Source organism: Phyllobates terribilis, unplaced genomic scaffold (genome assembly GCF_046119375.1).
Source record: "Phyllobates terribilis strain yellow unplaced genomic scaffold, ASM4611937v1 Scaffold_1__5_contigs__length_1240528914, whole genome shotgun sequence".
NCBI lineage: Eukaryota > Metazoa > Chordata > Amphibia > Anura > Dendrobatidae > Phyllobates > Phyllobates terribilis.
Window position 1 is genome coordinate 67,096,189 of NW_027362761.1, and position 25,053 is coordinate 67,121,241.

Sequence of the window (25,053 nt, forward strand, 5' to 3'; positions counted from 1 at the left end):
AAGCACTGTACAGTGCCATCTGTACAATGTGCATGGACAATTGTTTTGTACCATACTTTAGCTTTCCACATGGCACTGTATGGTTGAAGACCTGATCTGAGAGATCTACACCCCCATGAACTTCTTATAATCCAGGATACATTCTGGCTTTGGGACTTCTGTTGTGGCACTTTGGACAGTGACAAGGGAGCTGTTGTCACCGTGTATGGTGGTCAAGATAAGTACATTGTCTTGACCACTAGTATGTTGTCTCTGCATTGGGCTCTGCTGTCGCTCTTTCTGGCAGTTGCCGTATTAACGGCTTAGGGTGGCCTCTCTGATTTTTTCGCACGGTGCCGCATGCAACTCTACCTCTGATAGAGAGGGTCTTGAAGAGTGGGATTCTGGTGTAAAAGTAATCTACGTAGAGGTGATGATAACCCTTATCGAGCAGTGGATGCAACAATTCCCACACAACTTTCCCAGTCACCCCCAGAACAGGGGGGCATTCAGGGGGGGCAATCTGGGTGTCCTTCCCTTCGTAGACCCTAAATCTGTAGGTGTACCCTGAGGTATTCTCACACAGCTTGTTCAGTTTACTTTCATACCTGGCCCTCTTACTGGGAAAGTATTGTTGGAATTTTAGCCTCCTTTTGAAATGAACCAGAGATTCATCAATACAGATGTCCCTCTGGGGATTGTACACCTCAGCAAATTTTCTGTTTAAGTGTTCAACTACTGGCCAAATTTTATATAGACGATCAAAGTTAGGCTCTTATCAGAGAGGACACTGTGCTAGATCAGTATAATGCAAAAAAACGTTTTGGATCTCTTCAAATCATGTCCTTGTCATGACCATAAAGAATACTAGTGTGCTGTAGAGACTATCAGTACTCCAGTACTGCCGAAGCTCTGTTTTTTTGACTATGCCCACATGCAGCACAATGTCCCAAAATGACATAATTTCGGCTGCATTTACTATTGAGCGTATGATGATGTGGGATTTTGGGTGAAAAATTCATGGGAATGCAAATTTGTCTGGGCAACCATAAGATTTATTATTTCCTCTCTGAAAAATAATTTGAAAAAGTCAATTTCAGTGAGGCCTGTAACATCAAATTGGATTCCTCAGCTGCCGATGAAATGCGGAATAACAGGCTGATAATTTTCTTGGGGGGGGGCATTTGTGATCGATTGCAGTAGGGGTTGCCTGGGTTCTAGGGTGCCTTGCTGGGGGTCCCTCCTCACTAGATGAGAAGGAGAAGGAAGAGAAATAGAGGAATGTGGGATCTTCCTCACTGCCTGAATTCATGTCGGAGGCAAGGAAATCGTATGCCTCCTCTGGTAAATAGCGTCTTCTTGACAAATGGGACATTTTTATATTATTCTTCAAAACACTGTGGATGTGTGTGTAAGTGGTGCTTTTACACTTGTATTGTGTCGGGCTTGTGTAAAGGGTACTATTTATTATCAAAAGTAGAGAGAAAGAAAACGTAGAGAAGAAAAAAAGTAGAGAAAAAAAGTAGAGAAAATAACAGTAAAAATGAATAATTTAGAAGAAACACTTAGAAGAAAAAAATTAAAAGAAAAATTAGTAGATGTAAAAAAAAGTTTTCATACAAAAAATTACAGTGACGTTCACTACACTAATGCCCTACCTATAAAGTTACTTGACGATAACTATTCTTTTTTTTTTGCAAAAGTAAAACGGTCGTCACCATCACTGCAATGTACGCTCCACTAATACACTAAGAAGTTACCCGAAGTTAACAATTTTTTTTTTTTTGCGAAAGAAAAATGCTACCTCCCTACCTATAAAGCTATTCTGCACTAACTACTAATTTTTTCTAAAAAAACAAACAAACAAAAAACAGACGTCACACTGCGACGTCCGATACTTTACCTATATCTAAAAAATTAAAAAGTCCCTTGGCGCAGACTCTGATCACTAAGGGGTTAAAACAATTTTTTGCAATTGCTACTGCTAAATGCAGGGTCTGACTGACAAATTTTAGCCATGGGATTCAAGCACACAGCACTGTCCCATAAGTAGCAGCCCTCCTTCACCTATTTAGCTCTGCCTTGGTTTCCATGTTCGGATCACAGTTCAGTCGATTCTTAGCGGTACCTGCCTCCACTATTTACATTTCAGTTACTGGGCAACATGGCACCTTCATTGCGGGCAACACAGAGCAAAAATGCGGCTGGTTTCTTTATTTCCCTGGGGCTTGTAGTCCACATCCCTTTACAGGGGTCACAAGATTCTCGGTCCTCTGCACAACATCAACATCTGAATATATCCTCATTTTCACGTTAGGCTATCCAACTTCCCCAGAAGTTGTCCCCATTATTAGCACCAGCATTCCCTCTCACCACAGTAGTTTTAGTCACAGTGTGCAGTTATCATGGTAACACATTTTGTGTAAATAACCAGAAATAACGACACATAACACCAGCTGGAAGAAAATGGCCATGATGTTTATTTAGGGTAACTAAATAAATTAAATAAATTGAATAATTTATTAACCAATAAAACTCAATAAAATTACCAACACATTAATCCAATCCACCTAGTAACTGGGCGATTTTCCCACAAATAAGCAGCACGACATACAAAACTTTTATTGATACCAAGGGGGGGAGGGTGGGGTCTTCGCTCTTTTGACAGGATAATGACAGGACCCCAGACACGCTGTTCTATTTATATATTTGAAATTCCCGCAGTTTCTTGAAATAACTAGTGTTGAACGAGCATGCTCGACACTGCTCGGTACTCGCCCGAGCATCTCACTACTCGGGATGTTCGGCGAGCACCGAGCATTTCCGGGTTACTCGGGCGGGAGCTCGGGTCTCCGCCCTGTATGTTTTGCGCTCTTTACACAGCCAATGAACATGCAGGGATTGCCAGCCAGTCACTGTAATGCCACAGCCCTGTTGGTTGTGGGCATTACAGTGTGTAGCGTTGGCGTCCCTGCCTCCAAAATGGAGGTGCCCGAGCAATGTTGTTGCAAAGCCTTTCAACTCTGCTTCAGCCCTCAGGTCCCGTTGCCAGCTTGTTTTCCAGTGCTGTCTACCTGCTTGCAATCCTGCGGTCCGACAGTCTGCCTACCAGCATCTGCCAGTCTGTCTATGGATCAGTCCGCCTGCGGACCAGGAAGCACCTGCCAGATACCTGCCAGATACCTGCCAGATACCTGCCTGATACCTGCCTGATACCTGTCTACCTGCTTGCAATCCTGCGGTCCGACAGTCTGTCTACCAGCACCTGCCAGTCTGTCTATGGATCAGTCCGCCCGCGGACCAGGAAGCACCTGCCAGATACCTGCCTGATACCTGCCTGCCTGCCAGCCTGTCCAGAGACTCTTACCTGCTCACCTGGGAGCGCTCACCTGCTACCCGCCTGCTAGCCTACCTGGAGGCTTAGCCGTCACTTGCTGTGACCACCTGCCTGTCCAGAGACTCTTACCCTGCTGTCACTTGCCGTGACCACCTGCCTGTCCAGAGACTCTTATCCTGCTGTCACTTGCCGTGACCACCTGCCTGTCGAGAGACTCTTACCCTGCTGTCACTTGCTGTGACCACCCGCCTGTCAAGAGACTGTCCCCGTCACTCGCCGTGACCTCCTGCCCTTCTACCCAGAGACTATCCCTGTCACATGACGTGACTGTCTGCCCGCTTTCCCTGGGAGCCACCCGCTTCCTTACAAGGACTGCCCCTTTGTATAGTAGCTCAGAGGTTCCACCTCCCTGACCCGTTACACAGTGATTGGCTGGCCGCACAGCGTCACCTCGAGTATTTAAAACCGGGCGCCGCTATCTTAGACACTGTCGCTCCGGATCAGACAATGTAGGGAGAGTGCTGCTGAGCTAGGGAGAGATTTATACTGCGAAATAGGTAGTGTAGGGTCTCTAAAGCCTGCAAAATCAAACAAACTAATATCCATCCCAGATATCAGGCAGGCAGGCAGGCAGGCTGTATAGGAGTCGCAGTGGTTATACTAGGGGTCTCAAACATGCGGCCCCTCCGGCTGCTTCTTGCGGCCCGCAGGCACAGACCCCGTAACTATCGCGGCTCTCTCCAGCAGCCGTCGACATCAGCGCTGTAATGCAGAGTATTGCCGTGCAGAGACCGGCTCTCTGCACATCAATACCAGTGTCAGCCTCCGGCCTATCAGAGGCTAGCAGCTGACATCTGCGTCCCAGCGCAGCGGCGTATGACGTCACTGCCATGCGCAGATGTCAGCTGCTGGCCTCTGATAGGCCGGCAGCTGACACTGGTATTGCTGTGCAGAGAGCCGGTCTCTGCGCGGCAATACATCGCTCATGTCCGTGGCTGCTGGAGAGAGCCGCGATCGTTACGGGGTCTGTGCGTGCGGGCCATAGGTGCAGAAACGACGCCGAGGAAACGGAGGACAGGTGAGAATCTTTTTTTTCTTCTCTGTCATGTGAAATACAGTTCAGGGGACCTGTGCTCAGTATAGGGGGGGCACTGTGCGCAGTATGGGGGGGGACGGGGACCCTGAGCACTGTATGGGGGGAACGGGGACCCTGAGCGCTGTATGGGGGAGGACGGGGACCCTGAGCGCAGCATGGGGGGGACAGGGACCCTGAGCGCAGTATGGGGGGGATGGGGACCCTGAGCGCAGTATGGGGGGGCGGGGACCCTAAGCGCAGTATGGGGGGATGGGGACCCTGAGCGCAGTATGGGGGGGACGGGGACTCTGAGCGCCGTATGGGGGACGGGGACCCTGAGAGCAGTATGGGGGAAGACAGGGACCCTGAGCGCAGTATGGGGGGACTGGGATGGGGACCCTGAGCGCAGTATGTGGGGACGGGGACCCTGAGCGCAGTATGGGGGGGGACGGGGACCCTGAGCGCAGTATGGGGGGACGGGGACCCTGAGCGCAGTATGGGGGGGACGGGGACCCTCAACGTAGTATGGGGGGGACGGGGACCCTGAGCGCAGTATGGGGGGGGGCGGGGACCCTGAGCGCAGTATGGGGGGGACGGGGACTCTGAGCGCCGTATGGGGGACGGGGACCCTGAGAGCAGTATGGGGAGGACGGGGACCCTGAGCGCAGTATGGGGGGACGGGGACGGGGACCCTGAGCGCAGTATGGGGGAGGACGGGGACCCTGAGCGCAGTATGGGGGGTACGGGGACGGGGACCCTGAGCGCAGTATGGGGGGGACGGGGACCCTGAACGTAGTATGGGGGGGACGGGGACCCTGTGCACAGTATGGGGGGAGACCTGGATGGGGGACATGTCTGCAACATGGGGACCTGGATGGGGGATATGTCTGCAACATAAGGACCAGGATGGGGAACCATGTCTGTGACGTGCCCCCTGGGCCGTGTGTGTAGGGGAATACCCGGAGCCATGTCTCTGTGTAATACTGGGGGTTGTAGTCTCCATGGCGGCGACCCGGTCCCGTGGCTCAGGGTGGTCAAACCAGTGGCGGATCTGTTTACTTGATTTTGTAATGTTTAAATGTCCGACTACGCCACCCGTGGATTGCGGTCACTGAGAACCGCCGCTGCGGGGCAGACCACTGAGGCTGATGTTGTGTGCGCAGCAGAGGGTAGTATAACTTCCCACAGGAGGAGTACAGCCTCAGGGCAGTGAGTGCAGATGGTGGGGGTGATGGTGCGCGTGAGCAACAGTAATGACTCAGAGTCCAGTGATGCAGTCCAGGGTCTTTACTCACAGTTTTACACTCCAAGCCACTTCTGCAGGTAATGGCTGCCCACGTCGTGCTGTGTTCACCAGGTGAGGGGCTCGGCCAACTCCCAGGTACCTTTGGAATGCTTTTCAGGACCCCCTTCGTGTGTCCTTTCTCTGGCCTGTCGTACCCCACAATTGACCACGTTTCTGTCCAGCTACCTCGGGCCTTGGCGGGCAAACATATGTTCCGTTTCCCTGGGTCCTATGTGGTGCTTTCCTAAAGGGTGTAGTGAGGGGCCGTGCACTTGCAATGCCACGGCCTCCGGTTGCTAGCTGAGGGTAGTTGCTCTCCTCCACTAGATGAGGGATCCGGTTCCCTTTTCTTGGCCTGACCCCCCTACTTTGGTAGCGGTGGGCATGCGGTGGCGGCTGGCTGGTCAGCACCCCTGGGGTCCCTTCAGTCTTCTCCTAGAGCTTCCTCCGTTCTTCTCCTTTCCTTCCTTCTCCTCCAGGCCCAGGTCTTAAGACTTGGCCTGCCTGCGGAGCAGAGCCCATGCAGAGCCTCTGCTCCCCGTCTACTGCTCTCTCTGCTCTTTCTTCTACCACTGACTCTAAGATGGTGCCCACCATATATACTCTTCCTTACAGTGCACCCTGGATCTACTCTCCCCACCCACACACTACCGGGTTCCCCCTTTCTAGGTGTTCCCTCCCCCCACTCCAGCCAGGGACAGGGGCTGTTGTGTTCACTCTTGGGAGCATTGTCGCCCTGTCCCCCGGAAATGTGGTGTAGTGCATGTGGGTGTTAGGGTCCTGAGCCACACTCCATCCTTACCTGGAAGTGAGATATCACACCTCTGGGTGAGATGCAATACCTCTGTAGCGACCGAACCCTCGGGGCGCTACATCTGCAATATGGGGAACCATGTCTGCAATAGGGGGAACTGGATGGGGGACCATGTCTGCAATATGGGAGACCTGGATGGGGGACCATGTCTGCAATTTTGGGGACCTGGATGAGGGACCATGTCTGCAATATGGGGACCATGTCTGCAATATGAAGACCATGTCTGCAATATGGGGGACCTGGATGGGGGACCATGTCTGCAATATGGAGGACCATGTCTGCAATATGGGGGACCTGGATGGGAGACCATGTCTGCTGGATGGGGGACCTGGATGGGGGACCATGTCTGCAATATGGGGGACCTGGATGGGAGACCATGTCTGCAATATGGGGGACCTGGACGGGAGACCGTGTCTGCAATATGGGGAACCTGGATGGGGGACCTTGTCTGCAATATGGGGGACCTGGATGGGAGACCATGTCTGCAATATGGGGGACCTGGAGGGGAGACCATGTCTGCAATATGGGGGACCTGGACGGGAGACCGTGTCTGCAATATGTGGGACCTGGAGGGGAGACCGTGTCTGCAATATGGGGGACCTGGAGGGGAGACCATGTCTGCAATATGGTGGACCTGGATGGGAGGCCATGTCTGCAATATGGGGGACCTGGAAGGGAGACCATGTCTGCAATATGGGGGACTTGGAGGGGAGACCATGTCTGCAATATGGGGGACCTGGAGGGGAGACCATGTCTGCAATATGGGGGACCTGGAGGGGAGACCATGTCTGCAATATGGGAGACCTGGAGGGGAGACCATGTCTACAAGATGAGGACCAGTTCAAAAGGTGTATAGAAAATAAAATGGTATCACTAAAAATATCACTTTGTCATGCAAATAATGCGGCCCCCCAAATTAAATGTTTTTCCGTGTGCGGCCCATATGCCCAACTGAGTTTGAGACCCCTGGGTTATACCAACAAACACTGCATTACAGTCCTGTGTGCTGCTGCTGCTCAAATTGCTAGACTTAGCCCCAGGTCTCAGGGGCCAGGAAAATTCCTTTTTTTTCATCTAAATCCTCTTTTTTTTCCCCTCAGTCAGACTGTACAAATACCCATCTTATTAAACTTTTGGCATTCCCCTCCCCCCCCCCAAAAAAAATTGAGTGTGTCTGTGAGTGTTCAGACACAAATATATCTGTTTAAAAGAGTCTGATTTCGGCCGGATAACTAGAACTGTGGTTTTGCAGTTCCACGGTTCCAATCTCTGTATTATCTACTATTTTGCCTTTTTTCCATAAAAAAAACAGTTTGAGTGTCTCGCTGACTGTTCAGACACAAATATATCTATTCAAAAAAGTCTGGTATATGCCAGGAAATTAGAACTGTGGTTTTCCTCTTCCACGGTTCAAATCTGGGTGTTATCCACCTTTTTGCCTTTTTTCCATAAAAAAAACAGTTTGAGTGTCTCGTTGACTGTTCAGACACAAATATATCTGTTTAAAAGATTCTGGTGTAGGCCAGAGAACTAGAACTGTGGTTTTCCTCTTCCACGGTTCAAATCTGGGTGTAATCCACCTTTATGCCTTTTTTACATAAAAAAAAACAGTTTGAGTGTCTCGCTGACTGTTCAGACACAAATATATCTGTTTAAAAGATTATGGTGTAGGCCAGAGAAATAGAACTGTGGTTTTCCTCTTCCACGGTTCAAATGTGGGTGTAATCCACCTTTTTGCCTTTTTTACATAAAAAAACAGTTTGGAGTGTCTCACTGACTGTTCAGACACAAATATATCTGTTTAAAAGATTCTCTTGTAGGCCAGAGAAATAAAACTGTGGTTTTCCTCTTCCACGGTTCAAATCTGGGTGTTATCCACCTTTTTGCCTTTTTTCCATTAAAAAAAAACAGTTTGAGTGTTTCGCTAACTGTTCAGACACAAATATATCTGTTTAAAAGATTCTGGTGTAGGCCAGAGAACTAGAACTGCGGTTTTCCTCTTCCACGGTTCAAATCTGGGTGTTATCCACCTTTTTGCCTTTTTTCCATAAAAAAAAAACAGTTTGAGTGTCTCGCTGACTGTTCAGACACAAATATATCTGTTTAAAAGATTCTGATGTAGGCCAGAGAAATAGAACTGTGGTTTTCCTCTTCCACGGTTCTAATCTCCTTTTTATTACCCTTTTGCCATTGATAGTGCGAGTGTAAGCTATTTTACTTCATTTACAATGGGCAAGGCGCGTGGCAAGGGACGTGGAACTGGACTTTCTGGTGATGGTGCGTGCAGAGGACGGGGCCGTGGCCAAGGTGAAAATGTGCCGAAACCAACAACCACATCTTCTCGCTTCCAGTTCTTGACTGAATTACTAGGGAAGCACACAACACCACTATTACCAACTGATCAGTGTGAACAAGTTATTAATTGGATAGCAGATAATACTTCCAGTCACCTGTCTTCCACACGGTCAAGTCTTAGTAGTCGTGAGTCTCGACCGCATACTCCTCCTCACCCTGATGCTCCTTCCTCCCACCATGCCGAGTGTCGCCAGACAGTAACTGATCCCACAGTTGGACACTCTGAAGAGCTGTTCACTGGTCCATTTCCATATTTGGGCCCCTCCCCTGCTCCGCTTGAAGTGGTGGAAGAGGAGATCCCATGTAGCGACAGCCACGGCCACAGGAAGGCGATGCTGGCAATTTGTCACAAGAGGTGGATGATGACGAGACACAGTTGCCACGAAGTGAGGAGGAGGAGGACCGTGGTGCGGAAGTGGAAGAGGAGGGGGTGGTGGATGATCTAGTAACTAACCCAACATGGCAGGAGGACACGCAGAGCGAGGCCAGCAGCACACAGGGGGAGGGAGGCAGAGTACCCCAACAGGCAGGAAGAAGCAGTGTGGTGGCCGCAGACAGAAGGCGGGCAACCGTTTCCCGTAACACCAACACGAGGGACATTGCCAGTACAACCGGTAGGTCTTCCAGAGTCTGGAATTTTTTTAAAGACTCAGGTGATAACCCCAAAAAGGCCATTTGTACCACCTGCCAGGCCAGCATCAGCAGGGGTGACAAAACTACCAGCCTGACCACCACCAGCATGATCAGGCACATGTCAGCAAAGCACCCGACTTTGTGGGGCAAACCCAAGGGTCCACGACCAGTGTCAGCGGGTGTCACCACTGCTTCTTCCGCTGTTGTGCGTGTAAGAGAACCCCCTGTTGTGCGTGCAAGGCAATCCCCTGTCCATGCTGCATGCAAAGATGCCCCCTCCTCTCAGTCTTCACTTGTTATGGCAGTTTCTCAAGAAACAGCATCAACATCCACGTCCACGTCCCACCGCAGCGTTCAATTGTCCATATCCCAGACCTTTGAACGAAAGCGCAAATTCGCAGGCAACGCCCCACAGGCCACAGTCCCAAATTCGCACATTTCACGACTGCTTGCATTGGAAATGCTGCCTTTTAGGCTGATTGAGACAGAATCCTTCTGCAACCTTATGAAGGTGGCCATCCCACGGTACTCGGTCCCCAGCCGACACTATTTTGCCCGGTGTGCCATCACCGCACTACACAAGCACGTGTCCCAAAACATCTGCCGTGCCCTCAACAACGCAATTACTGGGAGAGTCCACCTGACAACGGACACGTGTACAAGTGCTTGTGGCCAGGGACGGTACATCTCCCTGACGGCACACTGGGTAAACATAGTGGAAGCCGGGACCCAGTCGGACCTTGGGACGGAACACATCCTCCCCACACCGAGGATTGCGGCCCTATGTCAGTCAGAGATGCCCCCACAGTGTACAGCTCCTGCGCATCATCCTCCTCCACCTCCTCATGTTCAGCCTCCATCTCAGATATCACCACATCAGTTACAAGCTGGAAGCTCTGCAGTACTGCCTCAGCCAAGCGGCAACAGGCTGTGCTGAAACTCATAAGCTTTGGTGATAAACCTCACACTGCTTGTGAGTTGTGGACAGCTGTGAAAGAGCAGGTAGATCTGTGGCTGAGACCACTGAACCTACATCCAGGCATGGTCGTGTGTGACAATGGCGATAACCTGGTGGCGGCTCTGAGGCGAGGCGAGATCACACACATACCATGCCTGTCTAATGTGCTTAACCTCGTGGTTCAGCGGTTTCTTAAATCGTACCCCGAGTTGCCAGATCTGCTCGTCAAAGTAAGCCGCCTGTCAGCTCATTTTCGGAAGTCGGCTACAGCTTCCGCCACCCTTGCTGTGTTGCAGCAGGGTTTGCAGCTTCCGGCACACCCACTGGTGTGTGATGTCCGCACACGTTGGAACTCTACCCTCCACATGTTGAAAAGGATTTGTGAGCAGAAGAGAGCAGTTGTGTAGTACCAGCTGCAACAAGGCCGTCGATATTCAGTTCAGACTCCACACATAAGACCTCAGGAGTGGACCTGGATGTCTGACATACCAACCAAGGCGTACAGGCGAGAGAGACGCAACTCCAATCCAGCAGAGGCAGAAGAACACTGTCAACGTTCTGGGACAGTTTTCTGAGACCCGCCCAGCTTACAGGCCCTGAGGCACGGGGTACTCTCACAAGGAGTGGAAAGTTTCAAAAGATGGTGAGGGAGGACCTTGCCGACCGTACCAGCATCCTCTGTGATTCCTCTGTGCCTTTTAATTATTGGGTATCCAAGCTGGACACTTGGAATGAACTCGCTCTGTACGCCTTGGAGGTCCTGGCCTGCCCTGCCGCTAGCGTGTTATCGGAGCGTGTTTTTAGTGCCGCTGGGGGAATTATAACTGATAAGCGCACTCGCCTGTCAACTCACAATGCTGACAAGCTGACCCTTATCAAAATGAACAAGAGCTGGATTGGGCCAGACTTCTCATCACCACCAAATGACAGCAGAGTAACATAAAGTCAAATCCACTGTGTTATTTCGGGAGGTGTATTCCCATGCATCGCTTCACACCCACACATGGGTATACGCTTCCTCATTTCGGCTGTTTTTTGCTCTTCTCCTTATCCTCAGCCTCCACCACCACTATACCACCATGGTGACCGTGGTCCATGTTGCCAGCATTGCAAGTTCCTCCATCCTAATTTTTGGCAGCTTTTGCTTGGAAGGCATAGGCAAAGACTATGGGAGACCCACTCCCCAATAACGGGAATAATGTTTTTAATATGCTGTACTGCATGGCTCTTGTAAGGGGCATTGCAAGTTCCTCCATCCTAATTTTTGGCAGCTTTTGCTTGGAAGGCATAGGCAAAGACTATGGGAGACCCACTCCCCAATAATGGGAATAATGTTTTTAATATGCTGTACTGCATGGCTCTTGTAAGGGGCATTAAAATCATCTTGTTAAGCTACTGTGACCTCCACGTCTCTTCCAAGGGTCATTAATATTGTCTTTTTATTCCACTGGGACCTCCACGTCTCTTCCAAGAGGCATTGATATTGTCTTTTTATTCCACTGTGACCTCCACGTCTCTTTCAAGGGGCATTAAAACCGTCTTGTTAAGCTTCTGTGACCTCCACATCTCTTCCAAGGGGCATTAAAACTGTCTTGTTAACCCACTCTGACCTCCACGTCTCTTCCAAGGGGCATTAAAATCGTCTTGTTAAGCTACTGTGACCTCCACGTCTCTTCCAAGGGTCATTGATATTATCTTTTTATTCCACTGGGACCTCCACCACTCTTCCAAGGGGCATCGATATTGTCTTTTTATTCCACTGCAACCTCCACCACTCTTCCAAGGGGCATCGATATTGTCTTTTTATTCCACTGGGACCTCCACCACTCTTCCAAGGGGCATTGATATTGTCTTTTTATTCCACTGGGACCTCCACGTCTCTTCCAAGGGGCATTAAAACCATCTTGTTAAACCACTCTGAACTCCACGTCTCTTCCAAGGGGCATTAAAACCGTCTTGTTAAGCTACTGTGACCTCCACGTCTCTTCCAAAGGGCATTAAAACCGTCTTGTTAAACCACTCTGAACTCCACAGCTCTTCCAAGGGGCATTGAAATGTTGTTTTTAATTAACTCTAACCTCCACGACTCTTCCAATGGGCATTGCATTTCCTCCTAATTTTAGTCAGCTTTTGCTTTTCAATGCATAGGCGATCACTAAGGGAGACCCACTCCCCAATAATGGGTAGAAGGTTTTTAGTACACTGTAATCCACGTCTGTTTCAAGGGGCATTGCAGTTCCTCATAATTTTTGGAAAGCCTTCCATTCACTGCTTAGGCCAACAGTGTACAGGAGACCCAGTTGCTATAAATGGAAAAAATGGTTTAGTTAAGGCCCTCTGACTTCCATGTCACTTCCAAGGGGCATTGGAGTGCCTGAAATTTTTGGTAGGCATTGCACTCACTCTATGCCCTATAACTGTGTAGCCGAACTGCTCCTTTTGGTACAGAAACATATCCTACAAGACATGTGTGGTTGACTGGCCTGATATTGAAGTGAATGGTCCCTGTTCCTCCTGCTCTTTCTCCTTTGCCACCACCTCATCCATCATTCATCACCTGAAGCTTTGTTTTAACGGGAGTCATAGAACTGGGATAGTAGCAGGAAAACATCCAATCCTTGGAGGAGGTAGGATATGCGCCAAAACGCTGACCACCTCAGGCCTAGCCGCTACTACAAACATGCGCTTGCATTCCAAGGAACAGAAAGCTAAGGAGATGGATGGCCTCATGATCATGAATAATTTACTCGTTGTGTAGGAGGCCGACTACTGCTGCTGTCTACCTTCTGAACTTTGTGTTGAAGCCTGATTGACCCAGGACCCGCAATCCTCTATGTCTGGAGGACGTGTTGCATCCCAGTGTCCAACAGTGTCCCGGCTTCCACAATATTAACCCAGTGTGAATGCGTCAGTGAGATGGACCATCCCTGGCCACATTCACTTGTCCACGTGTTTGTGGTTAGGCTGTTCTTCCCACTAAATGCACTGGGGAGGGCACAGGTAATGTTTTGGTATGCGCACTTGTGTATAAGGCACACCGGGACAAATAAGGGCGGCTGGGGACCGAGTATGGACACCCGGCCGCCCCCTGGCGGCTGGGGATCGAGTGTGGACACCCGGCCGCCGGGCGGCTGGGGACTGAGTATGGATACCAGGCGGCCGACGCAGCCATGACATGGTGGCCGGCGTCTGCCCCCACAAGCCTAAAAGGCCTCATTTCAAGTGCAAGCAAGCTAGCAGTATGGTATTGCAGCCTGGGGGTGGGTGGGTGGCAGGCTGCACACTTATGCTTGCATTCCAAGAAAACAAAGCAGATGCTAACTTCTATCATCATCATCGTGCTCCTCACCTAGGCACTCTCAACTCCCCTCGCCAGGGCCCACCGGAGGAGTCTGGTTGTCTGGTGGGCTCGTCCAATGCTGCCCTAAAGCAGGCCAGGCTAAGAAAAGTGTGGGGAAGGTTCCCAGGACAAATAGTGGTGGCTGAGGACTGAGTATGGAGACCTCACTGCCGAAGCAGCCATGAGGTAGTGGCCAGCTTCGGCCTCCTCCAAACTAAAAGGCCCCATTTCAAGTGCAAGCTAGCAGTATTGTATTGTAGGCTTGAGGTGGGTGGGTGGGTGGCAGGCTGCACACTTACGCTTGCATTCCAAGAAAACAAAGCAGATGCTAACTTCTATCATCATCATCATGCTCCTCACCTTGGCACTTTCAACTCCCCTGATGGAGAAGCCAGGGCCCACGGGAGGAGTCTCTGCTTGTCTGGTGGGCTCGTCCAATGCTGCCCTAAAGCAGGACAGGCTAAGAAAAGTATGGGGAAGGTTCCTGGGACAAATAGTGGCGGCTGGGGACTAAGTATGGAGACCTCGCCACCAACGCAGCCATGAAGTTGTGGCCAGCTTCGGCCTCCTCCAAACTAAAAGGCCTGCGGGTGGGTGTGTGGCTGCATATTTGCGCTTGCATTGCAAGGAATGGGGGAGGTACAATTGAACACTGCCCTGGGACAAGGACTTGCACGGGGATAGTTGCAAGTCTGCATCTTCTGATGCGGCAAGGATCACTTCTGATGGGCACACTTTTAGGCAGTGACCTGGGTGTCAGAGACGCTTCCAGGGGTCTTCCCCATGCTGTTCCCATGTCTTTTCAGCACTGTATGCATGTGTCACACAGCACATGGCCAGATAAGGTTGTAAAATGTTAAAATGACATTTCCCGGTGAATGCATTTGTCACGGTTGAAAGCAATACAAAAGTGCTAAAACGCATAAAGAATGCTACTTGTGAACATAGCCCAAGGTGTGAAGGAGTATTTTTGTTTTTGGTTATTTATTTTACCTTATGCACAAGTCTTTACCCTGGAAAGGATGTTCCTTAACATATTTCACAGGAAAACAGTTTCAGTTTCGTTTTTGAACGTTTTATTGTGAGCCCGTAAAAGTGGCTTAATACCTCTGACCACGTTGTTAACAACAGTGACCTGGGGGTCAGAAATGCTTCCTGGGGCGATGCCCATGCTGTCCCAATGTCATTTTAGCACTGTCACTATCGTTTTGGGCACTTTTTAGGCTTTCTACAGACTGCCGGGGGTGCCGCCGCAAAAATGCTCGGGTCTCCCATAGACTAACATTGGGCTCGTTGCTCTGGTCGAGCACCCGAGTATCACGGTGAGCTCGGCCCGAGCATTTTAGTGCTCTCTCAACACTAGAAATAACCAATCAGGAGGTCACAAAAGAGTGCCAAGAATAACTGGCTCAAACTGGTTAGAACCAGCTCGTGGACACCAGAGACCACAGCATAACCTTTGACCCCAAAAAGCCATACACAGGCGATTATTAAACTGTATTGAGAACCATAAACCGATAAAACTTAATACAATCCAGTGTCCATGTTCCCATGAGACCCCCCTTTTATTGCGGTATATAGGGGGGCTACCATTCTCACAGTCAAAGCAGCCTTCACTACAGTATTCACAGCAGATCCTCCACCTTACAGTAGTCACAGCGAATCCTCCATATTACAGTGGTCACAGCAAATCCCCCCACCTAGCAGTTGTCACAACAGATCCCCGCCCCACCTCACAGTGGTCACAGAAGAACCCCACCCCACCTTACAGTGGCCACAACAGATCCCCGTCCCACCTTACAGTGGTCACATAAGATCCCCGCCCCACCTTACAGTGGCCACAACAGATCCCCGCCCCACCTTACAGTGGCCACAGCAGATCCCCGCCCCACCTTACAGTGGCCACAGCAGATCCTTGCCTCACCTTACAGTGGTCACAGCAAATCCCCCCACCTAACAGTTGTCACAACAGATCCCCACCCCACTTTACAGTGACCACAGCAGATCCCCGCCCTACCTTACAGTGGTCACAGAAGATCCCCATCCCACTTTACAGTGGTCACAGCAGATCCCCCACCATACAGTTGTCACAGCAGATCCCCCTCTACAGCCTTGTCTTTTACAGCCCAACTCTGCAGCCCACCCAGATACTTCTGTTGTGACATAGGTTGTCTGTAGTTCCCCCCAGCTATCAGCGCTAAGCTTCCTTTCCGCACTGTACAAAAGCTAAGCTTAGCACTGATGAGCTAAGCACAGAAACACATCTCCCTTTGAGCAGCAGCAAAAGCTGACTCATAGTGCCAGGGATTCTGTCAATTGTGACAGGATGAGTGTGGTCTGTAGCAGTTGTGGCAGCTGCCTGCTTCTTCTGGGTGGGGAGCACTGTGCGAATATTATGGGTAGTTTGGGCGACCATAGAACTCTTTGGAACCACCATCCCAGCCTTAAACATCTAACGAAAGAACGGTCCAGCCTGACCTGGCTAAACATAGTGTATCTGTTTAGAGGTGCATTCCTTTTTTAACATTTACAATGAGGGTAATTTCTTTAAGTACTGTAGATGTAGCAATCAAAAGACCATGTTTTGCTAAATGTGGTTTTTAGCTCCAACCTAGAGTGTACCCCAAAGAAAAGAGAAATACTGTATAAGTAATAAACATCATACTTTGCCAAGAATATTTAAGTGCCATTCACTAATTCCATATGCTTTGCTCAGCTTCATGTATTTAGTATATGATTATATTATATAACCATTATAGGCAAAATTCACAGCTGCATTTTCAATTTAAAATGGTATTTTTCCAAATAGATGTTATTAGGGCTGATTTATTCTTTGAGTTTTCTTTGCTTGAACAAAGTATATACTTTCAGTAAAGAGTCTTGTATAGGTTTTGTGCGATTCAAAGACAATTTAAAAAAAACTGAATGTGATTTTAAGAAAAGATTTAATCACATAAGTGCTTTTTATGAAGAGCTTTATGTCTTCCTGTATGAGTTCAAGTTATTACAGATACATTTTCTATCAGCCACATTCACCAGCAGAAAAAAGGTGTTTTCGATAGATGCACACCTGCCTTGCACACAGAGCGTTGGAGTTATTAAGCTTTCTGCTTTGTGATATAGAAATCTTTGAATACCTTTGCTTTTAAAACTTTTATAAATGCTTTCTGTTGTTTAAATGGCCTTCTAATAGTAAGTAGTAGTTCTTCAAATAATAAATCTGCTATGTAAGCTGTGAAGACACTGGATCTTCCGTGGGTGTAATACCAGTCAGACAACACAGGGTTAGGGTAAAACAGCATGGCAATACTTTATTGAGCCACAAAGCGGACAATAAACAGATAGAACAGTCCCACCAAATACCCAAGATGGTACAACATTACACAGTCCTCACCCTTCCGCTGGCCCGCCTTGGATAGAACAGCTGCGACTTTGGAACTTCCAGGGCCAACTACCTCAACCAGTGGCCCCCCGCTTCTGGCGGGCCCCCACAGAGAGAAGGTAGCGGCAAGCTTAGGAAGCTAGCAATCCATTGAGGTACAAGGCCAGGAGACCCGAGGGTCCCACCCTGGCCTCTCCGAGAGATTCCATGGGGCCAGATGACCGGCTGGTCCCAATCTGGCTTCTCTGAATGTCTCAATGGTTTCCAGGCGACCGGAGGGTCCCACCTGGCAACCCCAAACAACATATCCATGGGGCCAGGTGACTTCATTGTCCCAACCTGGTCTCCCCAAATGTGTCCATGGACTCTCTGATGGTCAATGGAGCAGATCTGTAGAATCTACATGATGAATCTTTCCATTCAGGGCCATATACCCTTAGGCCGGAATCATGTAGAATCCAAATCTGTGTCTTTTTGGTTATAGCTATGCTTCCAGGCTGATGGTCTGAGAGTCTGATCTTTGATCCTCCTTGTAAAGTCTCTTTCTATTCTCTTTGCAGCAGGATAGACAACCCTTTTTATATTTACAAATGAGGCTAAGGTCATCAGTCACAGGTCGGGGGGAAAGGTACAGTGCTCAGGCCTCTATCAAGTATTTGCAGTCTATTCTAGATGCTGCTGTAACTTTAACTGTGTTATTTCCCCTAGCACTGCATGAGTTAATGCGTGAGTCTCCTCCTCCTAGCCTTTAAGTAGCCTCTCTTTCCACCAGGTGGTGCTGCTGATAGATTTTCACTCTATACCTGGAAGCCGTGCTGTGCTGACCTGTTTGTTTGTGCCGCTGAAGTCCTTTCTTTTGAAGTTGCTGTACCTTTTTCAGTGGAGGAAGGTGTGGGGGATTAGCCCAGGGCTTGTGGAGGAGTTAGGGCTTAGGGTGGAGACCCGAACCTTCTCACCATCAGAGATACCTTCGGGGTCAGGGCTATTCAGGGTTCCCAGTCTAGGGACAGACTAGTTTTCCCTGCTCACCCTGCCCGTATTTCTCACCAGCATTCCCTCTACACCGTGACAGCCTCATTGTTTGAGCATTTAATGAATTTACATAGTTTGTCCTCCTGTTTTGTGAGTCAAAAAGCCACAGGGTCCACACAATGGTTAATCAACATATTTAGCAAATATTCATTGTTCCACGCTGAGTCACTGTCCTTAACCAGCCACAGAAATACACATACATATACAACACAAAGATAATAGTGTATTTCTCTTGGCTTAACAAATCTAATAGTCTGGCTGATTAAGATTATAAGCTGTATAGTCACATAAGCAATGGATGAATAAATAAATATCCAAGTTGTATATGGGCTTTTGTATTCTGTAGGTAACATTTGTGGTGCAAATATTATGCTTATGTACTAGCACAAAATTAGTCAACTCCAAAGTATGTTGACATGCACAGGAGGAGAGGAATATGGAAATTAAGCAGATAGGCGGGGATTTCTTGGCATCCCCTGGGCGCTAAGCATATGAAAACGGATTTTATAAAAAGACATTTCTCTGCAATCAGACCGCTAATATGGGACATACAGGTACAGGTGCATCTCACTAAATTAGAATATCGTCAAAAAGTTAATTTATTTCAGTTCTTCAATACAAAGTAGAGGCATTACCCTCTCTGTGCTGTCTATGGGAGAAATCAATGCAGCTCATCTGCTCAGAGAGTGCATACAGAGGAGAAAACTGGTGAGAATGCAGGATATGTGTCATGCCTCAAGATTCGGTCCGATGGTCTTGTGCTCTTCTGTCGGCATTGCTGCCCGCTGAGCCACAGCAGGTTCTCTCGCTGTTTGGGTGCTAATTACCTTACGCCTTTGTCATTCCTTTTGGACAGCAGTTGTTTTTCATTTTCTATCTAGTCTGTCCTATCACACTGCATTTGCTACTATTTAAGCCTCTCCCTGCTGGTCTTTTCTGCTTTTGATAGTCTTTAAGTGGATTCTGCTTGCTGTTCTGTTCCTACTTCTGGATATCTAGGCCAATGGAATAAGTGTACTTCTGGGGTTTCTTTATTACGCTGCACTCTCCCTCGGTTCCTTAGGAGGTACGAGATACACTCGACAGCCTTTTAGAGAGCCAGGTCCGAGTGGTCATCTCTAGTGTTAACTGCAGGAGTTATCCAGGTTGCGCTGAAGCTGCTAAGGCCTCCGTTACTGGATGATTTATTCTGTACAGCAACCAGGTGGGGTTTGTGCAGTTTATTCATAGCCAGTTCCTTTACCCTGTGTTTACTCCCACAAGTGCATAACAATAAGTCACATAATGGCCAGAAATGGCATTATTCTTCATGTACTCACACAGGACACTTTATCCTGAAAAGTTACTGGAAAGCACGGTTTCCCTTTAAGGTTCTCTTAAGAAAAAAGGTAACACCTCTTTACACAGCTGATAACACAGGATCCACCAGTCACAGCAGATAATGCCATGCTCATTGGATGCTTCATTACAAAAGATAGGCTTTGAGTAAGTCTATTGCTGCTAATGAACATGTGAATTTCCTTTAAGAACAGGAGTGTAGAATAGCCCCAGATGGCAGTTTAAAAATTACAAGATTTCTCATTTTTATTTTTAATACAGTTTGTGATAGCAGAAGAAATAAAAATTGCCAACCATTTTTAAAAATACATTTACCGCAAACAACTGATTTAAACAATAGATCATTTTCTGATGACACATTCTCTTTAAAGTCTCCCTTTTCTGTCCGCAGAGAGAAAAACATGCTCCCATTAGTGATTAGCACCCAGCATGGACCCACACCACTTAGGTCTAGCAATTTAAGCAGCTTTTAATGGCTGAAAACCTCCTGCTTTTATGGGCTCTCCATTATCTCCTCCAAACAGCATGAAGAAGTAACCTAGCTGGGCAAAGCTACCTTAATCCCCCCAAATATAATGTCACCCAGAAAACATTGATGAAAGGAACAAATACATGATATGATTGTACTGAAATTGTTATGACTCCAGCAATGTCACACTATTAACTGTTACATTGCTCAAAATATATTTATTAAATATATTCTTTTTCTTGATTTTTGTCTTGTAGATGTTGATGAGTGTGAAGATTCTGATATATGTGGTGTTAATGGAAAATGTAAAAATATTCCTGGAAATTATGAATGCTACTGTAATGATGGCTTCAGTTTGCAAAACGGTACTGGACCATTTCAAGCAAATGGTGATAAATCTTTGTGCAAAGGTAAATAAAAATGCAAACATTCAAAGCTTAATGCAAGTTATTATGGAATATTATATAACAAAGCCATTTTTATTGAAGCAAAATTTTGTTCAGTATGTTTAAAGAGGACTTGCAAGTTCTCCTAAATTGTCTGTTTTATTAAATACGTATATTACCAATAAATCTCATAGCTGGAGAGTTATTTGGGGTATGTTCACATTGATGGTTTTTTTTGGTGGTCCTGGGTTCAAATCCCACCAAGGACAACATCTGCAAAGAGTTTGTATGTTCTCCCCGTGTTTGCATGGGTTTCCTCCCACCCTCCAAAGACATGCTGAATTTTCTGAATTTTCCCATAGAATTGCATTAGATGCGGAAAATCCACAGGTAAAAGCCAATGGAAACGCACTAAAAATGCATGTAATCCACACATAACTATCAATAAAGTTTTGTCAAAGTCAAATACCAGGAAGTAACAAAAATCAAAGCAGCTTTATTTAAAATGTGTCATATTAAAAAAAAAAAAGCCACAGTAAGAGGAATTAGAATTTCCCAAAAAATTCAAGTATTAACACAGCGAAAAAGGGGAGCAGTGTTTACCTGCCCAGGTGTCAGAACTAATGCACAATCAGTATGCAGCAAACCCATATAATAAAGATGGAGGCAACATAGGGGCAAAATACTGATGAGACAATCACTTACAACCTACCAGTTCATGGAAGGGGTGACTGCTTAATATTAGGATTACGCACAAAAAAAGTTTGTATAGGGCGCGCTGGTCACTCACAGGTAGTGCACAATGTCTGGCTTATAGACTATTAGTGACGCCCATACTATTAGATTAGGCGGGCTGCCCTGCACTATATTGGTGCACCCCATGAGACCAGACACCCCAGTTGACAAGACCAACATTTATGGGCCTGTCTGCATGCTGAATATAGATAACGTGCAAAGGACATTATATATTATATATATATATATATACACACACACACACACATACTTATAATTAGATTGGTCGATATTTTGGCCAAAATACGCAAGCTTGCAATCCACGTCAGGAGTCCTCACACTAAAATTAAAAGCAAAGCCACAGAATGAGGATTTAGAATTCCCCCAAAACACAGCAAAAAAGGGCAGCAGTGTTTACCTGCCTAGGTCAGGATGCAGCAAACCCGTATAATAAAGATAGCGGCAGCGGCAGCACAGGTACAAAATACTGATGAAACAACCACTCATTAGTTAGTACATTAGTTCTGACACCTGGGCAGGTAAACACTGCTGCCCTTTTTTGCTGTGTTAATTTAACAAAAAAAAAGACAAAAACAGCAGCACCAAAAATGCAATAAACTCATGTAAAAAAATGCACAGAAAAACGCAATGAAAAAAAATCTATGTAATCTAATTTATTTAATAGAGTCACATGATAGAGTCAACTGCTGACCAGACACATCTGACAAAAGTCTTTTTCAACAGTTTAACAGTGGAATTTAATCTGAAGCACAGCCAGTGCAATTCAAGGATATTACAGCAGAAATCTTCATTACAGTACAGTCTGAGTTTCTTGAGCAACCGGCTCTAGTTACAATACAGTAGTTTCTTCACAAGGCACTGTATAACAGTCTCTTCAGTAGCATAATTCAGCACAGATTAGATCTCTTGGCAGCACACTTCTATGCATAAACAGCAGGCTTTTCCTTCACAAGGACTCACTAGTACACAGCATTCTTTATCCTGCATGGAGATGGAGGGAGTGAGAGTTTGATGAGGGAGATGATCCCTATGACACAATTCCTTCCAGTCCTTATCTTCCTGCCCGATAATACTCCACTCTGTTAGCTCAGGGAGTCTATCTGACCTGTGTTTAGCTTCCCTCCTGACCTGAATTCTGTTCCCTTGTCTTTTGTGAGATACAGATCGGACACCACCTTTCTCTAGGGCTCCAGCCAGACCATAATCAACTTCCCCACTATCCCCCTGGGGCTCTGCTAAACACTCCCTGTCTCCTGTGACTGTGTTAACTCTTATAGTTGCTGGATGCTTTTGAAGCAACAGCACTACTTCTGCATGTCACACATGCGTTTACTAGATTTGATATTTCAGTATAGCTAACTAGTTCTCTTTAGTTACCCCTTTCACTCAAAGTACAAATCTTACACTTCAAAAAATATACAATAAGTCGCCCTTCACACGTCCACTTAAAAAAAAGTACTCATGAAACGGTCTGTTTTTTGTATTTGTGTGGTTTTCTGTTTGCCATCCATGAGTACATGTGTACAGGGCAGCATGGTGGGGCAGTGGTTAGCACTGCAGCCTTGCAGTGCTGAGGTTTTGGGTTCAAATCCCACCAAGGATAACATCTGCAAGGAGTTTGTATGTTCTCCATGGGTGTTCTCTGGTTTACTCCCACACTCTAAAGGCATACTGATAGGGAATGTAGATTGTGAGCCCCAATGGGGACAGTGCCGATTATGTCTGTAAATTGCACTACATAAATATAAAAAAAAGATTATTATAGATTACCATCCGTGTGTTCTCCATGTGACACATACTGGAATAGAATGCAGAGTAGAAATTACAGATTTTTATTTGTTAAACATGTGCAAAGATACATCTAAATATATATATATATAGATGATAGATAAATAGATATCCGTCACATATATCACTTGTGCCTTGCATGTGTAGCTTACTATACATCTATTAACCAAATAAATAAATGAAACAAATGACATAGGGCCTCCCTCATTTTTGCTAACCAGCAAACGTAAAGGAGACAGCTGAAATCTGATATTATCAGGCTGGGAGGGTACATGGTTATTGGGCCCTTCGCAGCCTAAAAATACCAGCCCACAGCCGCCCAAGAAGCGGCACATCACATGAGATGCTCCAATTCTGGCGCTTTGCTTTGGCTCTTACCGATGCCCTGGTGTGTTGGCAATCGGGTAATGGGTTTATGTCAGCTGTGAATTGTCCAAAAGCACAGCTGACATTAAGCCCTGGTGTCAGTAATGGAAAGGTGTCTATCAGACACCCCCATTACTAACCCATTAATAAAAAGGAAACACACACAAAAAATGTTTTATTGAAATAAACACTCACTGACACTTTCCCTGGTTCACCACTTTATTAAAAAATAATAAAAAATTCCACACAGGTCCGACATAGTCCACTGAATCCGACGTAGTTCTGCGAATGGAAGCCTGAAAATAATGTACACGCAAAACACAGAGAATAAAAACAAACACTTTCCCTTGTTCACCACTTAATTAAACAAAAAAGTTCCCACGCAGGTCCGACAAAGTCCTAAGAATCTGCTGTACAAAGCCTATGGAGCCTCGTTCTGATGCTCCATAGGCTTTGAAAACAGCCACTTCCAAGTCAATCAGTGCTGCGCGAGACCCAGCAACTCTGGAAAGCGTTGACATCAGTAGCATCATCACTCTTCAGAATCGCCAGGCCTCGTGCAGCTCTGCGTGACCTGGAAGTGGCTGTTTGCAAAGCCTATGGAGCATCAGAATGCGATAGATAGATATACATACAGTGGGGAAAATAAGTATTTGATCCACTGCCGATTTTGAAAGTTTTCCCACCTACAAAGAATGGAGAGGTCTGTAATTTTTATCGTAGGTACACTTCAACTGTGAGAGACAGAATCTAAGAATAAAAACCAGAAAATCACATTAGGATTTTTAAATAATTAAATTGCATTTTATTGCATGAAATAAGTAATTGATCACCTACCAATCAGCAAGAATGCTGGCTCTCATAGACTAGTCAGTTTTTCTTTAGGAAGCACTCCTACTCTGCACTCATTACCTGTATTAATTGCACCTGTTTGAACTCGTTACTTGGCTGGGGTGGGCTGCAAGACAGTAGGCAACAGCTTGGTGAGAAGGCAACAACTGTTGACAGAATTATTAGAATATGGAAAAAACACAAGATGACTGTCAATCTTCCTCGGTCTGGGGCTCCATTTAAGATCTCGCCTCGTGGGGTAAGGATGATTCTGAGAAAGGTTAGGAATCAGCCCGGAACTACACGGGAGGACCTGGTCAATGACCTGAAGAGAGCTTGGACCACAGTCACAAACATTACTGTTACTGGGCCGTGGGGTACTCGGTGCCGGGCCGGTCGTTGCTAGGGGAGATGTCATAGTGGCGGTGACCCAGTCCGTGACCCAGGGCGGTCATTAAAAGGGGTTATATTTACAGGGGATTATAGTTTATATACAAAGTTCGTGACGCCACCTGTGGTATGCGGCTAAAGGGAGCCGCCGCTGGGGAGCCGGTCCTCTGGAGCTGATGCTAGTGCCGCAAAGCTGGTGTGTAGTTTTGAGCCACCCCCGTAGTGTTCGAGTTCGGTTCGGTTCGTCGAACACCCGTGTGTTCGCCGAACTGTTCGTCGAACACCTTCGAACACCGTTAAAACCAATGGCAGGCAAACAAAAACACATAGAAACACATAGAAAACACCTTCAAAGGTGTCCAAAAGCTGACAAACTGCTCAGAATACACAACTAACACATGGAAAAGTGACAAGTACATATAGTCATGCGAAAAGAAAAGAGGTGGAGGAGTAAAAGGAGGGGGAGACACAGATATAGGCATGTCATGCCCTTCTAAAATCCAAAAAGTGAGAAGCCGACACGTTCAGTCCGCTCCTGC

General features: G+C 47.1%; 1 protein-coding gene across 1 annotated transcript in view; it reads left to right on the forward strand.

Moving 5' to 3' along the window:
- The window catches only part of SUSD1 (sushi domain containing 1), a 644,959-nt gene that overhangs the window by 108,275 nt on the left and 511,631 nt on the right, over positions 1-25,053 (forward strand). The window contains exon 4 of the mRNA XM_073663765.1: positions 20,255-20,407. Within this exon, the coding sequence (XP_073519866.1) occupies positions 20,255-20,407 (153 nt within the window). The remainder of the gene's footprint in view (positions 1-20,254; positions 20,408-25,053) is intronic.